General features: G+C 29.0%; 1 protein-coding gene across 5 annotated transcripts in view; it reads left to right on the top strand.

The window, feature by feature from the left end:
• Positions 1–17,296, top strand: part of LOC127709190 (transmembrane channel-like protein 5) — a 293,058-nt gene that overhangs the window by 15,749 nt on the left and 260,013 nt on the right. For 4 of the 5 annotated variants that reach the window (XR_007985539.1, XM_052214587.1, XM_052214588.1 and 1 more), the window contains exons 10-18: positions 515–657; positions 960–1,035; positions 4,891–4,988; positions 5,380–5,478; positions 6,043–6,118; positions 12,172–12,302; positions 12,978–13,142; positions 13,643–13,721; positions 14,052–14,184. Coding sequence is in view for 4 of the 5 variants with exons in the window: in XM_052214587.1 (XP_052070547.1) it covers positions 515–657; positions 960–1,035; positions 4,891–4,988; positions 5,380–5,478; positions 6,043–6,118; positions 12,172–12,302; positions 12,978–13,142; positions 13,643–13,721; positions 14,052–14,184 (1,000 nt within the window). In the remaining variant the exon portion in view is untranslated. Of the gene's footprint in view, positions 1–514; positions 658–959; positions 1,036–4,890; positions 4,989–5,379; positions 5,479–6,042; positions 6,119–12,171; positions 12,303–12,977; positions 13,143–13,642; positions 13,722–14,051; positions 14,185–15,547; positions 15,594–17,296 lie in introns of all 5 variants that reach the window. The other variant, XM_052214589.1, reaches the window with a different exon arrangement.

The following is a 17,296-nucleotide window of genomic DNA, read 5'->3' as shown; positions in this document are numbered from 1 at the left end:
TTTCAAAGTTCAAATCTAGAATAAAGAAACTGTAAAAGGCACCTTTAATTGACATGTAGAAAAAAATCTCATCTAAGATACCAGAATTACGATTTTGCATGCCATACGCCAGTTGTGTGTACACAACTTTTTTTCCATAGCTAAAAATGTATTTTTTATTCTAAAGTTACTTCCCTTGTATTATTTTTACAAGAGCTGTCTTTCTTAGGTATTAAAAGTAATAATAAGATGTGAAGGTTGTGAAAACGGTTAAGATAAAAAGAAAGGTGAAAATAGGCCTAAACAACTTTTTAAAAGAAATTATGATATGGACAGACTCATACCTTCCTCCTAATTCAGAATTTTTTGTGAAACTGAAATTATCATAAAAATTGTGACAACACTTCAGCATTTATGAGAATTTGCATCTTTATTTCAATTGCATTGTTTTTATGCAGTATATCAAGAAATTACATTGATAAATCTCACATTTTTATCCAATGATCATCAATTTTTGTATGTTTTATGTTTCTAGAGTGATGTGCATATTATTGGAGAACTAACCATGCCATTGGTGATTTCTTCCATACATTTGGTCTTCCCCTTTATCTTTGCTAGAATCGGTTCACTGGAGAGATATGAAAAGCCTAAGCATGAATTATATGTAGGAATGTTTAGGTAACTATAACAATGTTAATTAAGAGTAAGAGTTTATAACAAAAGTTGTCACATAAGTTGCTTCAGTACAACATAGGAGAAATATTATTAGAATAGTTTCAGATCAGGAGGACTTTGTCATAGATTGATTGATGGTTGCTTAATGTCTGTTGGTCATTATTTATGTGTGTATAAAGATTGGTAAATACAGTTAACCTTTATTTAAAGCATAGTTTTGAATAAATATTTGAACAGAGTTTTAAATTCCTTTTCAATTCAGATACAAACATTTTCTGCCACAAAAGAGATTTTTGTATTTTCAGAACCATGCTGTTGAAAGGGGCATTACTTGGTATATTGGTATCATACTGGTTCAGACGTCTTCCAGGTGAAGTTAACGTGAGTACACTACTTTAATTTATCATATATTCAAGGCAGCTTAAATTTATTTGTAGAGTAATGATCCACATTGTTTAAATACACATATATATATATAAATAAGTCTAAATTGAAAACAACGTTCAAACCTATGATTGCGTTGGATAAAAACTGCAATTTTCATACGTGTGCATGCAAAACAAATTTCTTGGTAGAGGGGTCTAAATACAGCACAAACAACATTTTCCAAAAGACCAAAAAAGTGAAAAAGTATATTTAAACAAAACCCATTTGACTAACAGGTCGAACAACGGATGTTCTTAAACCCTGCTGACTTCCATTTGCGATTGTCAAATATATATATGTATATATATTTAAGGACATCATAAAAAATAGATTTTCATAATTTAACATCTTTGAAAGGATTTGCTACAAATCATCGGTCTATTTTCAATTCATAATTTTGCTTTTTACGGCCAATGATTGATAATTGATTGCTTAATGTCCAGTGGCAAATATTTCATGCATGTACAAGACCATTATGACCCTGAAAATAAGGCTGAAACATTTGGCGAACATAAAGACAGGAAAAGGCTCCAGGATAAAATGACAAAATTTTGTAAGAAATAAAGCAGTAAAAAAAGCCACCTTATTGTTTTTTAAAGGAATATACACTACATATATTATATTGAACAAATATTCCACAATTGATATCAATGTTTCAATATAAACAATCAATTCAAAAATCCTTCAATAACTTTTGACAACATGGAATATATAAACAGGAGATGTGGAGTATATGTTGATATCTATACTAGAAGTTAACATATGTTGATATCTATACTAGAAGTTAATATATGTTGATATCTATACTAGAAGTTAATATATGTTGATATCTATACTTAAAAATAACATATGTTGATATCTATACTAGAAGTTAACATATGTTGATATCTATACTAGAAGTTAATATATGTTGATATCTGTACTAGAAGTTAGTATATGTTGATATCTATACTAGAAGCTAACATATGTTGATATCTATACTAGAAGTTAATATATGATGATATCTATACTAGAAGTTAATATATGTTGATATCTATACTTAAAGTTAACATATGTTGATATCTATACTAGAAGTTAACATATGTTGATATCTATACTAGAAGTTTATATATGTTGATATCTGTACTAGAAGTTAACATATGCTGATATCTATACAAGAAGTTAACATATGTTGATATCTATACTAGAAGTTAATATATGTTGATATCTATACTAGAAGTTAGTATATGTTGATATCTATACTGGAAGTTAACATATGTTGATATCTATACAAGAAGCTAACATATGTTGATATCTATACTAGAGGTTAACATATGTTGATATCTATACTAGAAGTTAATATATGTTGATATCTATACTAGAAGTTAACATATGTTGATATCTATACTAGAAGTTAACATATGTTGGTTTCTATACTAGAAGTTAACATATGTTTCTATCTATACTAGAAGTTAATATATGTTAATATCTATACTAATATCTATACAAGAAGTTAACATATGTTGATATCTATACTAGAAGTTAATATATGTTGATATCTATACTAGAAGTTAACATATGTTGATATCTGTACTAGAAGTTAATATATGTTGATATCTATACTAGAAGTTAACATATGTTGATATCTGTACTAGAAGTTAGTATATGTTGATATCTATACTAGAAGTTAACATATGTTTCTATCTATACTAGAAGTTAACATATGTTGATATCTATACTAGAAGTTAATATATGTTGATATATGTACTAGAAGTTAATATATGTTGATATCTATACTAGAAGTTAACATATGTTGATATCTGTACTAGAAGTTAGTATATGTTGATATCTATACTAGAAGCTAACATATGTTGATATCTATACTAGAAGTTAATATATGATGATATCTATACTAGAAGTTAATATATGTTGATATCTATACTTAAAGTTAACATATGTTGATATCTATACTAGAAGTTAACATATGTTGATATCTTTACTAGAAGTTTATATATGTTGATATCTGTACTAGAAGTTAACATATGTTGATATCTATACTAGAAATTAATATATGTTGATATCAGTACTAGAATTTAGTATATGTTGATATCTATACTAGAAGTTAACATATGTTGATATCTATACAAGAAGTAAACATATGTTGATATCTATACTAGAAGTTAATATATGTTGATATCTATACTAGAAGTTAGTATATGTTGATATCTATACTGGAAGTTAACATATGTTGATATCTATACAAGAAGTTAACATATGTTGATATCTATACTAGAAGTTAATATATGTTGATATCTATACTAGAAGTTAACATATGTTTCTATCTATACTAGAAGTTAACATATGTTGGTTTCTATACTAGAAGTTAACATATGTTTCTGTCTATACTAGAAGTTAATATATGTTAATATCTATACTAATATCTATACTAGAAGTTAACATATGTTGATATCTATACTAGAAGTAAATATATGTTGATATCTTTACTAGAAGTTAATATATGTTGATATCTATACTAGAAGTTAACATATGTTGATATCTATACTAGAAGTGAATATATGTTGATATCTATACTAATATCTATACTAGAAGTTAACATATGTTGATATCTATACTAGAAGTTAATATACTGTAAACCGGGAAATTTTCGCGCCGTCTTTATTTCGCGATTTGTTAACACAATCTAAATTAGCGCCGTTTTGAATTCGTGATTTCCCTGTGACATATATAAATATTTTCATAAATGATTTAGAAAGTGAACAGTTTTACATGTATCATAAATCAAGTGATAAAATCAATCAGAAATCTTTTGTTTTCGGTTCATTAATGTTAAAGGAGATTAACAATTGTGTCATGTTTGCTTGTAAAACACATACACAATAACAGAAAAGAAGACCTAATTAAGAGTGAATAAAAATAAAATGCTGCCAGGATTAATGCTAATTAATCGTTCTTTTGATCTGATTAATCTTTGTAGAAGATCAACGAGGTAGTACTTTTTAAACTGATTGACAGGTGTCATTTACATATTAGTAACGATCGAGTGTTGTTTACATAACAATATCCGTAATGTCCGCTTGCTTGAGATGTCTTCCATATTAATAAGATAAGATTGAGTTAAAGTCATGATTTCTAACATTGCTTTTCATTTAGAAATACAGTTATGATTTTAGGAAACGATCTGTCGTCTGTAAAATCGGTGTTATACAGTGGTCCTCTACATGTCCTATCATATATTTACATGTATGGTCTTTATATTATGATTAGAGTTTCCTTGAAATTTTCGCGGTAGTTTTATTTTTCGCGTTTCACTTCTTACCTCGAAAATAGCGAAAATAAAACTGCCGCGAAAATTTCCCTGTTTACAGTATGTTGATATCTATACTAGAAGTTAACATGATCATAATGCAGTTCGTGAAACTATAGAATTGAAAATGGGAAAGAGGAAAACATCAAAGAGACAACAACCCGACCAAAGAGCAGAAAACAGCCCAAGGCCACCAATGGGTCTTCAATACAGCAAGAAAATACCGCACCTGGAGTTGGGCTTCAACTGGCCCCTAAACAAAAATGTATACTAGTTCAGCGATGGACATCACACTAAACTCCGAACATATAAATGAACCAAAATAAAAAAAATATACAAGACTAACAAAGGCTAAAGGTTCCTGATTTGGGACAGGCGCAAAAATGCGGTGGGGTTAAACATGTTTTGTGAGATCTCAACCTTCCCCTTATGTATGCAAAATAAAAGGTCCCAGGAAATCAATTTATAAAAAAATGCAAACCTGCAATAGTGTTATTTTTTTTCAGTGCTGGGAAACTAAAGTTGGCAATGAGCTGTATAGACTTGTATTGATAGATTTTATTTTCATACTTGGTGCTACTTTCTTCCTGGAGTTTATCCATAAGTAAGTTGACAACAAATTTAGAATAGAATTTTTATGCTGAATATTCAAAGAAAGATGTAATCAAAGGCAAAATTATTGTAAGTAGTAAAGATGGGGGAATAGGAACATACTCTTTCATCTATTTGTAGAACTTTATTACATTTATAATTTGTAATTATTGGGAAAAAATATGCATGTGATGATTTGTAAGTGTATTTAGACATACTGAATAAAAAAAAAAATATATATCTTGTTTAATTCAAGATGTGAACTCTAAAATTTGATGCTCTGACTGTGTTCCTGTACATTACTTAGTGAAATTACACTTTTTGATTTTTACACAAAATATATGTTTGCATATATGAATATGATTTGACCTGTATTCCTGTATTAAAGTTTATTTATATTTCAGAATAATGGCAAACTATTGTTGTACAAAGGCATTGAAAGAACCTGAGTTTGATATTGGTAGGAATACATTAGATCTGATATATTCACAAGCATTATGTTGGTAAGTGTTACAAAAAGTATAAAAAAAGAGAGAAAAAAAACTAGACTGCACTTTTTGGCCATCATTGCAAATAAGATAGAAGAATAAAGAGATAAAAGAAAGATTTTACAGATATTGCAAGTAGTAATTATGGCAATCAGTATGTTTAAGAAAGAATAAAATGCTTTCTGCACAAAGAAAAAAAAATAACTGATCTTGTTAATTTTATTATCTGATGTAAGCTATGTGTTCCATTATCTCTTGAACTGATTCTTATCATCTAACCAGTAAAATATATTTCTTGAAATTATCATGAACTTTGACCTTTGTCAGAACTTTTTACTTATTTTGGAAAAAATTTCATTATACATAGAACAAAAAAAAAATCATTAAAAATTAAAAAAAAGTAAAACCTATGATAAGTGATGACTAATATGTAAAGTTAATTAGATATTTAATGCTGTTTCAAATTTAATTGATTAGATTTTCTGCTGTCTTAAGAAACACAAAATCTTTTAAAAATCTCTTTATCTAAAGAAGGAAACGCATATTTTTTTGCTTTAATCTATTGTTTTTTCTTTTCAGGTTTGGTACATTTTATTCACCATTGTTGTCTGTTATGATGATTGTCAAATTGTTCATATTGTTTTATGTCAAAGTTGTAAGTACTTTTTAATTTGTTAGAAAATTCTGTGATAAATTGACAATTTTAAGATCTCCTATTCCAATCTTGAATACTACATAATATTTTAATTAGTAATTAATTTCCTTCATAAGTAGTGAAAGGAGAGGTTCTTTACCATGGGTTGCAACTTTAATGTGTGAATAATGACTGCAAAATTGATTTTTTTTATTTAGCAGATTCAGATTCAGATTCAGATTCAATAGTTTATTAAAGTCTCACCACATACATACAAGTATAAACACATTATAATATCAAGTACACAATATAAAAATTTAGAATGCATGTGCCATTCTTAAAAGAACTATGAGAGACTGTTATATACAATTATAAAACAACAGAATTAAAACATAATTTTGTTATTTACACAAAACATAAAAGTGCAATATCACCATGCACATTCAAGGATAAAACCTGTTACATGTACATAAAAAAAAATAACAATGATTTTTTAACAGTATAAGATACTATTTCGTCGCAATAAAATATTATGGCAGGTTTTAGCAACAGAACTACAAACATTTTCATTTTTGAACAAAAATATAAATTTTTCATCATCTGACAAAGTTAAAAACATATTATTATGTTGAATTATATCAATAAATAAAGACTGCCTTAAATCTTCATATAATGGACATGTTAACAGTACATGTTTTTCATCTTCTATATCATCACAATTGAAACATAATCTTTTATCTAAATCTAATCTTTCGTAACGACCAGTTTCAATTTTTAAAGGTGCTACTCCACATCTAAATTTCGCATATGCACTGCGATAATGAATAGGTATATTTTGCAACAAATATTGTTCAGTAGAGTATGAAAATTTAAACAATTTATAAGTTCTCAACTTATTTCCTTGACCATAAGAATCAAGCCTTGTACTCCATTCAGTTTTATAATTATCAAAAATATTAACTTCTAACTGATAAATTATATTTTTATCCAGTATATAATCATCTACATTACAAAATCTGTCCATATTGTAAAGTTTCAACATATCTATAACTTTATAACTCCAATTTTTAATTTTATAACTACTTTTTCTAATTGACCATATAAATACTTTATAATTTATCCTGTCTTTATCCATTTTTGTACATCTTGCCCAGTGTCTTAAAATGTTAGACCACTGTTTAACATATGGAGGATTCCAACCCATGTCACCTGAAACAGCATCATTGGGGGTATACTTTCCAACTCCCATATAAAATCTCATGGCTCGGTTCTGAACTGCTGAGATGCAGGAGAACTCACTTGTACCCCAAATAGCTGAGCCGTAATTGATGACTGACCAAACTAAAGTGTCAAACAATTTGGTAAAAATATTGTGTTGAAAGCCACCATGTGCTTTACATTTTACTATAAGAAGGCCTAATGCCCGACTTGCTGACTTTGCAACTGCCTTTGCCATAACTTTATAATCTAAAAATTCATTTAATACTAATCCTAAATATTGATAGCTAGAAACATAATCAATGACTTTACCATTTATATTAAAAACAAAATCTGATCTTATCACAGAGGGGTTTCTAAAATGCATGATTTTTGATTTATATAAATTAACTTTTAAACAATTATCATCTGCATATAATAAAATAGCAACCTTTTCACCGTCAATGTCTATACCAATATTTAATGCTTTTATATCATCAATTAAGTTATTAATGAAAATATTAAACATGACTGTGGATAAAACACATCCTTGTTTCAAACCAGTATTTACACTGAACCAATCAGTAGTATTACCGTTCACACGAACACAGCGTTCTATATTTGAATAAATGGCTTGCAAAGCACACATAAACTTTGTACTTATACCTAAATCTGTTAATTTGTTAAACAATAGTGACCTGTCAATTGTATCATATGCCTTCTTAAAATCTACAAAAGAGACAAAAGTTGACAATTTACATTTTTTCCTAGTTTCAATTATTGAAGTTACTGTGGAGACATGGTCAATAGTACTCCTGCCTTTGATAAAACCATTTTGTTCATCATTAATTATCTCCCTTTCATCTAACCATTCTGTTAATCTATTATTTAAAACACTACAATAAAGTTTGTATGCACATGGTGCTAAAGTAATACCTCTGTATGACAATGGATCTCTAGGATCAGAAGTTGAACATTTTGGTATTGGATTAATTATACCTTTATTCCAAGTATTTGGAATTTTACTAGATTTAAAACATAAATTAAATAATTTTGTTAAAGTACAAATAACTAAGAAATTTTTACACAATTCAGATTGAATTAAATCTACACCTGGACTTTTATTATTCTTTGAACTCATGACAATATTATGAACTTCATCAAAAGTTATTTCATTATCTAATAAATCAGAAACAATAATATTTTCTAAATTTAAATCTTCTTTTACAAGTTTAGGATCTGAGTTGTTACTCTGATTTAACAAATTATAAAAACAATCCTTCCATTTATGCAATACTGAGTCCAAATTGTTTGTTACAGAGCCGTCTGACAGCACAACTTCATTCGGAATAGCAGATTGCCTTTCATTTCCTATACCAATGTTACCAATTTTCCGCCAAAATTGTTTGGAGTCATTATTGTTCATATATAACAAGTCTTCTTGACATTGTTGAACAAGTTTATCAAAGTCCTTTCTCTTGTTCAAATACAGAGTTCTTAATGCAGATTTATTGCTATTGTTCGTACAACGCAGATACTGGTTCTCGGCCGAACATGTCTCATTCCACTTTGAAGTCAAGTCATTGGACCACCACGGTTTCTTGAAACGTCTTCTTTTATTGTTACAACTATTCAAAAGTTTTGTTTTTGTATTTAGTTTGGAATTCATCTCATTATGCATTATATTAACAAATTCACAATATATATTATCTACATCATCTTGATCACCATTACTTTTTTCTATATCTCTAATACGTGAATTTATACTATTAATCACATTTTCATCTTCAAACCAACTATTCTGAATATTTTTTACATCATATATAACACGTTTCTGAACATTTTGATTTTTTACATTGATATTTTCCTTTTCAATATTACCACACATATAACTTTCCATTTCCCAGCATAATATCGAATGATCAGGAATAAATCTGGGTTCAACTGACCCTATAGAAACACTTTCATTAGCTAATTCACTAGCTCTAATTACTTCAAATTTCTTGAAACAATTTAAATTTTCATATGGTACGAAACAATAATCGACAACTGATGAACCCCTTGTTGATATGTAGGTTAATTCATTTCTCATACTATTTCTACCATTTAATACACAACAATTTATATTTGACAAAAAATCACAAAACAATTCTCCATAGCTGTTGGATTTAAAATCAATCACTTCTCGGATAGGTAAATTATCAACTCCTGGAATAAAATCTTCCATTTCTCCTATCCGACTATTGAAATCACCACATATATAAAATGGATATCCATTGGGGATAGAATATATTTGTGACATAAGGGTGTGGAAAAAATCATGTACATTAGTAGATCTAGCTGAAAATTCAGGTGGTAAATATGTAACACACACATAGAATATATTTCTATTATTTGTTTTATCGCTGAACTTTACCCATATTATTCCATCTGTGGATTTATCTTCAACATTTATGTTAAGTGAACATAGTAATTCTTCTTTAACTAAAAGACCGACGCCTCCTGATCCAGTTTTCGCTCGGGTATGGATATGACTACGATTATTTCCATACCATTTGTAATTGTCAATTTTATTAATATTATTTTTCAAAAGATGAGATTCAGTTATCCCAATCATATGAAGATCTAGTTTTGTAATGCAGTCATTTATTAAAATATTTTTATCGCTATTTGCATATTTAGACCAACCATTAATGTTCCATAACCCGCATTTATATTAATAATGCCTACCACGAGCTCGGCCTCGACTGCCATGATATCGGTCACCATAATTTCCATTAAAAGATCCCCCATTAAAATCATTTTTCCTAAAACCATTGTTCATGTCAGTATGTGTAGTGTTACGCTGGGGTCTACAAGTCTCTCTTGTTGTGTTCACCTGTGTGTTATGGTCTTTGTTTTTATTTTGTTGATGTGCTTGTTGTCTTTTTCTTATTTGCCCAGCCACTGAGGTGAATTCCATGTCTTTTCCGACAGCTTTTAGCAGTCTTCTATTGTTAGCATCGAGTATTCTCTTCTCGTTTGTTAAAAAGTTTTCAATATATACATCCTTATATTTCATTTTATCTTTCAAGAGTTTTTTTGCTTTCATTATCTTTTGTTTACTTTCAAAATCCCCCAGTGACACTATGACTACTCCTGGTTTACCTTCAATATAACTCGCTTTGCGCGACACACTTTTGATGTTTACATTTTGTAGTTTCAAAACGTCCTTGACCATTGTTTCTAAATTTAACTTCAAGGCGGTGTCGTGTGAATTTTCCCTAGGGTTTATTGGAAGATTTTTTACCACTATGTCAAATTTACGTTCCACAGATTTTTCGGCGGTAGTGCTTTGTTTTTTTGACACTATCTCATTAAAGGTTTTATCAATTTGTTCATATTTATCTTTTAGATCACTTATCTCATCACGAACCTGTTTGACATCTTTCTGTACCCGGTCCGTAATTACAGTATTAAATTTTGCTGTCAATTTACGCTCTATATTCCCCTCTATATCACTAATTCGTCTTTCAAGTCTATCTGACATGGTGTCTAAACTGGTTGCCAATTTGCATATCATATTCACCAATTGTTCGTTGTCGTTAGAAAAAGGGGGGTGGTGGACAATGTCACTATCATTTCTACTTTTCTTACATTTCGAAGTCTTCGCAACATCATCATCATCTGACTGTGACAGAGAGCGTTTTCTCGGGGTAGGGTGGTGTTCTAGGGTTGCTTGTGTAGCTATAACTGTTTTTCTAGAGTTTATATTAATATCGACTGGTGTCAATGGGGTTGCCGCCATTACTTTCTGCATGAAATCAAATGCTTTTTCTTGACTTAATGGGTCTACAAAAGTGTCAATTAATTCTGGGTTTGTTTCAACCAACTTACTCCAAATCATTTCTCCTTGATAAAATAACTATAACTGTATTATCTCCTGAATATTTCACTCAAATTTCAAAATTTTAAAATTTTTGACGAGCTCAAATTTTCAACACGTCCTCAATCCAAGGGAGATCATAGCAAAAATATTTCTTGGTCAGAATTAGAAAAACAAAAATCTGGCTCATTTATGTTTTTATTTAAAATTTTTAATAATTAGTTCTTCCACCTTCCAATGGATTAAAAACTTGGATATAGTTTAAGACTACTTTGGCCATAAAATATATAAAAATAATACTCAAGTATTATAAGTAATTACTGTATAACACTAACTTCTTTATTGGATATAGAAAGTTTTTGATTAATGCAAATTGAGCAAGAGATATTTCACTTTTGTGGTTATGCTGGAGGTCAACATGCTCCAATTTCTTCATAAATCAGCCGAATTTGACTTATACTGACCTCCAGAGTAAAGAAAAAGTTGTATTCTGAACAATTTCAATTTCTTTTATCCTTGCTAAATTCATTACTATGATGAAGTAATGATCACTTATCAGACTTGTTTGTACCACATGTTTCAGTTTGGTTAGTCAGGTAAGAAAATCAACAAGTATACCCTCTAACATAGCAGTCAAGGGAAATAACTCAAACTCAAATGACGTCATATCGAAACCTATCTTTCGTGAATAACAGGAGTTTTCAGGTATAACTTATGAGACAGCAACCTAACAACGCAAACAAAAATCATCCAGACATCAAGAGGTCAAAATTTGGTCTTCAACGATAGACAGGTGTCTGTACAAATTAATTTTTTAGTATGTACAGTTGACAGATAGCTATTAAACAGATTGATATTCTGACTAATTTGAAACAATTGGCCTTTATAGTTCAAAGTATATTGTTCCTTGAGTTATTGAAATTAAAAAAATATCTTAGGTTTTAGTATTTACATAAGTTGGAACAGGAACATTTACTTTATATACTTATGAATATATTATTTGTTTTTCTAGGTAAGTGTCCTACAGAACTGTAGACCATCGTCCAAGGCATGGAGGGCTTCCAGAACACATACTATATTTCTTGGATTTCTGTTTTTCTTCTTTTTATTGACAACTGTTGCTGTTGCAGTGAGCATAATTACGTAAGTATAAAAAAGTTATTTTATTTAAATACAGTCAAAACTGCTATAAAGATCACCTCTATTAAGAGAAAACCTGTCTTTTCAGGTCACCTTTTCTTTCCTCACTTAAGTTATACCTATGCATTTTGAACCTTAATTCAAAGGTCACTTCTTGTATCAGGTCAGTTTTCTCTGATCTGATTACCTGGATGACATTCATATCCAGGTTTGATTGTATCTCCTTCTTCACTGAAAAGGCATTCAAATAAAAGAGGAAATACAGGCTTAGGTAAATATAAATAAGAAGATGTGGTATGAGTGCCAATGAGACAACTCTCCACCCAAGTCACAATGAATAAAAAGTTAACAATTATAGGTCAAAGTACGGCCTTCAACACGAAGCCTTGGCTCACACCGAACAGCAAGCTATAAAAACCATGTTTGATGAAGATTCTGAATAGTTCATGTATACATTTATGCGTATGAAACATGAAAATATTTTCTTTCACAATATCCTTCTCATTGTTATAATGGAAAAGGTTTTATAGCAGACGATAACCTTATTAGGCTGTGTAAAAATTCTGTGGTCTCAGTTTATAACTTAAACAGATAAATTTTTACTCAAAGCAGTTGTCAAACCTGACACCATTGAATCTCTCACTAGACCATCTAATTTTCAAGATTTTCGTTTTACAGAATTACCCCAAGTAATGATTGTGGACCCTTTAGAGGAGAGGATAAAGCATATGATGTAGTAACTAACTTGGTAGAGAGTTGGAAGGATGATTATAAAGTGTTACATGAGATTGTTAAAGTTATATCGTCACCTGGAGTTATAGCGGGAGTTTTAGTCATACTCTGGTATAATATTTATCAAAACAAATATAATTTATGTTTTGCAAAATGTCTTTTTATCATGATTGAGCACAAGGATATAAACATAGATGTACATACAGACAATAGCAGCACTGGATAACAGTTTGATAGACATGTTCTAAATCAGCATTATATATTTCAGGTCTTAGGTTTAAGCCATTACTTTCCGCAAGAATCTGTTAAACATGATAATAGATAGAATAGGTCTAGATATATGAAAAAAACCCAGATGTGTTTGGTCAAGGAACAATTTATAAATCTTGTTAAAAAATATTAATAAAGATGTAAACAGTACATCACAATATCTCAAGTACATACAAATATTGTAAATTCTTGTATTGTTAAGATGTTATTAAAATGAACTGTTAGATAATTTCAGTTTATTAAATACACTGAAATAATAACTGCATTGAAATTTTTGTTTGCCTTCATATTTTCATGACAAAAATGATCTTGTAGATATGTCATCTATTCTTGTATTGCAGTGTGGGTACATACTATATGAGAATTGTGATGGTGGGACATAAAGAAATGGTTACATTACTTAGACATCAATTAACTATGGTTAGTAATTAGATGACAAAAAACTTATGATTAAAATACTTTATAAAGTCATGTGCATATAGATATAACCTACTATCTATTTTAATTGTTAGATTTCATGAGAAAAAACCCACTTGTGATAAAATGAATACACTTAAATTTGTTATAATATAGTCATCATTTCAGACAGATGTTGATGTTTTATTATGTTTTTTAGGCATTTATGTATGATTTATAATTAAACTTTGATATAAAGCTAAAAAAAAAAAAATAGTAAAGCATTTTCATTTTTGTTTATAAAAAATTCATGTACAATTACAATTTATTATCTTGAGGGTTATGAAATTTCAGGAAGGGAAAGATAAAGCATATTTACTAAGGAAACTACAGAAAGTAAGAACGAAGAAAAAAGAGAAATTGGGCCAGTTGGGACAAGGTCGCATACTTTCTGGGAACATTGCCCAAAGAGAAACTACAGAACAAGGTATTGTATTCAACTACCCTATGAAATTCCAAATTTAAAATTTCAGATACATATTGAATGTCTTATATAAATGATGCTGTAGGATAATTCCATATAAGAATAACTAGTATTATGTATAAGTTTAACTGTATTGTTTTCAATATACCAGTATTAAATAAGTTCTTCCTATAGTGTTAGTATTGTATCCATACACCCATAAATTTAATTATTCACTTTTGTAAATACAAAATATATATATTTTCCAATTTTACAAATACTGGCTAATTCTAGAAAATACTAATGTTTGTAGAAATAAAAAAATATTGATAATTTCCAATATCTATATTTAAGCTGATAATTTTACCTGACAGTGAATTATCCTGTGCTAGTATTTCCAAGAATCGGGATAATTTTGTGAGACTATACAAGTTTTAATTTACAGAAAAACTTTCTAATGACCACAAAAATATCCTGATCCTTGGAAATATTAGCACAAAATTGATAATAATTAATTGCCAGATTTTTACTTGAACAGCCAGTGTAATTGAAACTGAATGATGTAAAATTGCAGATACTTGGTAATATCAGTATGATCTTGAAAATACGAATAATTTAGTAAGATACCTTATGCATATAGTAGGAGCAATTATGCTTCTTCCAGTAAAACATATACTGGATTATACTTAATAACAGTTAAAATTACAAGACCAGTATGGTTTATGTCTGAAACTGGAATAACCAGATCAGTATGACATATTCCAGATCGACAGATGATGTGTGTTCCACGATCCTAGAAAAGTCATTTTGGATGAAAATTGCAGTATTAATCTTTATAGTCTGCCAGTAAATTTTTCTTGGTTATAAATATTTGTCAATACTTCAACAGTATAAAACTGATTCAATAATTATCCAACATGACTATTTGGTTCTCAGTATGTGAATTTTTTTGTTTTTATGGAAACAAATGACCTAAGTCCAAATTTTAATGAACGACCTTAGCATAAATTTGAATGAACAACCTTAGCCTAAATTTTAATGAATGAAATTGGCCCACTTAAATCAGGGCTAAGGTGGTTCATTAAAATTTGGGCTAAGGTCAAATTTTTCCATGAAAACAACTGTCTTTATTATTTTGGGAGAAAGTACCAGCAATTATATGATTTCTAAATTTGTTTGATGATGCATTACCCAAAATATATGTATTGTGTACAAAAATACAGTAGGAAATTTTATTTTTTTTACCTTGGATTCTCAACATTTACAACAGACTAATATTAAAACTTGATATAATATATTATATATATAGTAACACTGTAATTACTATTTCTATATGTATATACCTTTCTTATATAAATCTTTCCTTTTTTTCCTATCTTCTTTCTAGTTCTATCCAAGTCTAAATTCCAGAAATAAGTTAGAATTACAGATTTGTTAGTATAAACACCTTATAAAGTATATTAATATATGTTTTAAAGCCTATGTTGCCTGTCAACCTTTACCACTTTAATATAATAGATGTATACTCTAACCAGAAAGAAAATCATTCTGGTTTTATGCTGCTGTCAAAAATGATTAATTATTGTGAGATTTTTATTAATGCAACTAGGTGAGTATCCCAATACTAAGAAATTGCATTCTGAATTCGATACATACATCCAATGATGTCTTCTTTATTCAAATAGCTCCTGAAATTGAGTGGAATTAACTACTTGCAAAGAAATTTTGTATAAGTTTCAAGTATCAAACTTAATTTATAGACATTAAATTATGTGGTCATGAGTAGGTTGACAGGTTATAGATAGATGCTGGCTGTTTGTGGTTGCTTTTATAAGGTAGAAACTAATCTGTTGATATTTCCAGGATTGTATTGTATAATAAAGATTGTTGTGGTTTCAAAATAACGGTTTAATAGCGCCTGTATATCTTTTGTTATTATTTTGTTAATAGCAAATAACTGTAATGTTTTAGTTTTTGAATTTTAGCTGAAAAACATTAAGATTTTTCATTTTTAGATATTCTTCCCCTTAACACAGAATATAGATTATGTGTATTATCAATGCTGTATTACATTTAAAATACATATTTTACTCTTTAAAAACAAATTGACCCCCTTCCCCTTTGATGAAAGAAAGCTATAAGTTTTGTTTCAGTTAGAATTTAAAATTATATAAATCACTGAATACTAAAAAATAATGATCCTCTGAACTACTAATTACATATAAGTTGCATGTTGCATGAAATTCATAAAAGATTTTTTAAGCTTTTAGGAAAGTGTAAATGTATTTAATTGCCATAGATATAGTTTACGGTGATTGGGGATACCCTCTTTTTGCTAGTTATAAATCTTGAAGTTATCAGTAGATGTGAATTGGGAACTGAAAATATTCCAAACTTAAGTAACTGTGAGAAACTTTAAAGCGAGTAGGTGCGATAAGGCCATTATTTTTGGCCCCAATATTGGTGCAAATAGAAAAGTTACCATACATATTCTTAACGGAGAAGGACTGGTAAGGGCTAATTTTGGCCTTAAATTTGAAGTACATCTGATGTAAGATTCTTGAAACTTTTTAAACACTTAAATGTCTACTTCAGTCGATTCAATTAGTTTGTGTACAAGATTTGAACTGATTTGGTCATTATAGAGATGCTCAAAATGTGTACAAGATTTGAATTGATTTGGTCATTAAAGACGCTCAAAATGTGTACAAGATTTGAACTGATTTGGTCATAAAGATGCTCAAAATGTGTACAAGATTTGAATTGATTTGGTCATTATAAAGACGCTCAAAATGTGTACAAGATTTGAACTGATTTGGTCATTAAAGACGCTCAAAATGTGTACAAGATTTGAACTGATTTGGTCATTAAAGACGCTCAAAATGTGTACAAGATTTGAACTGATTTGGTCATTAAAGACGCTCAAAATGTGTACAAGATTTGAACTGATTTGGTCATTAAAGACGCTCAAAATGTGTACAAGATTTGAACTGATTTGGTCATTAAAGATGCTCAAAATCAAGCTTAAATTTGAAAAATCTATCAAATATGCCACTTTTCAGATGATTTTTGTCTATAATGTAAGTGGCCACATTTGTGTTCAGTCTCAACCTTTACATATGTTATGTATTAAGAC

This window comes from Mytilus californianus, unplaced genomic scaffold (assembly GCF_021869535.1).
Source record: "Mytilus californianus isolate M0D057914Y unplaced genomic scaffold, xbMytCali1.0.p SCAF_7, whole genome shotgun sequence".
NCBI lineage: Eukaryota > Metazoa > Mollusca > Bivalvia > Mytilida > Mytilidae > Mytilus > Mytilus californianus.
The sequence above is the reverse complement of the archived record's forward strand: the minus strand, read 5'-3'. Positions and strand labels throughout refer to the sequence as shown.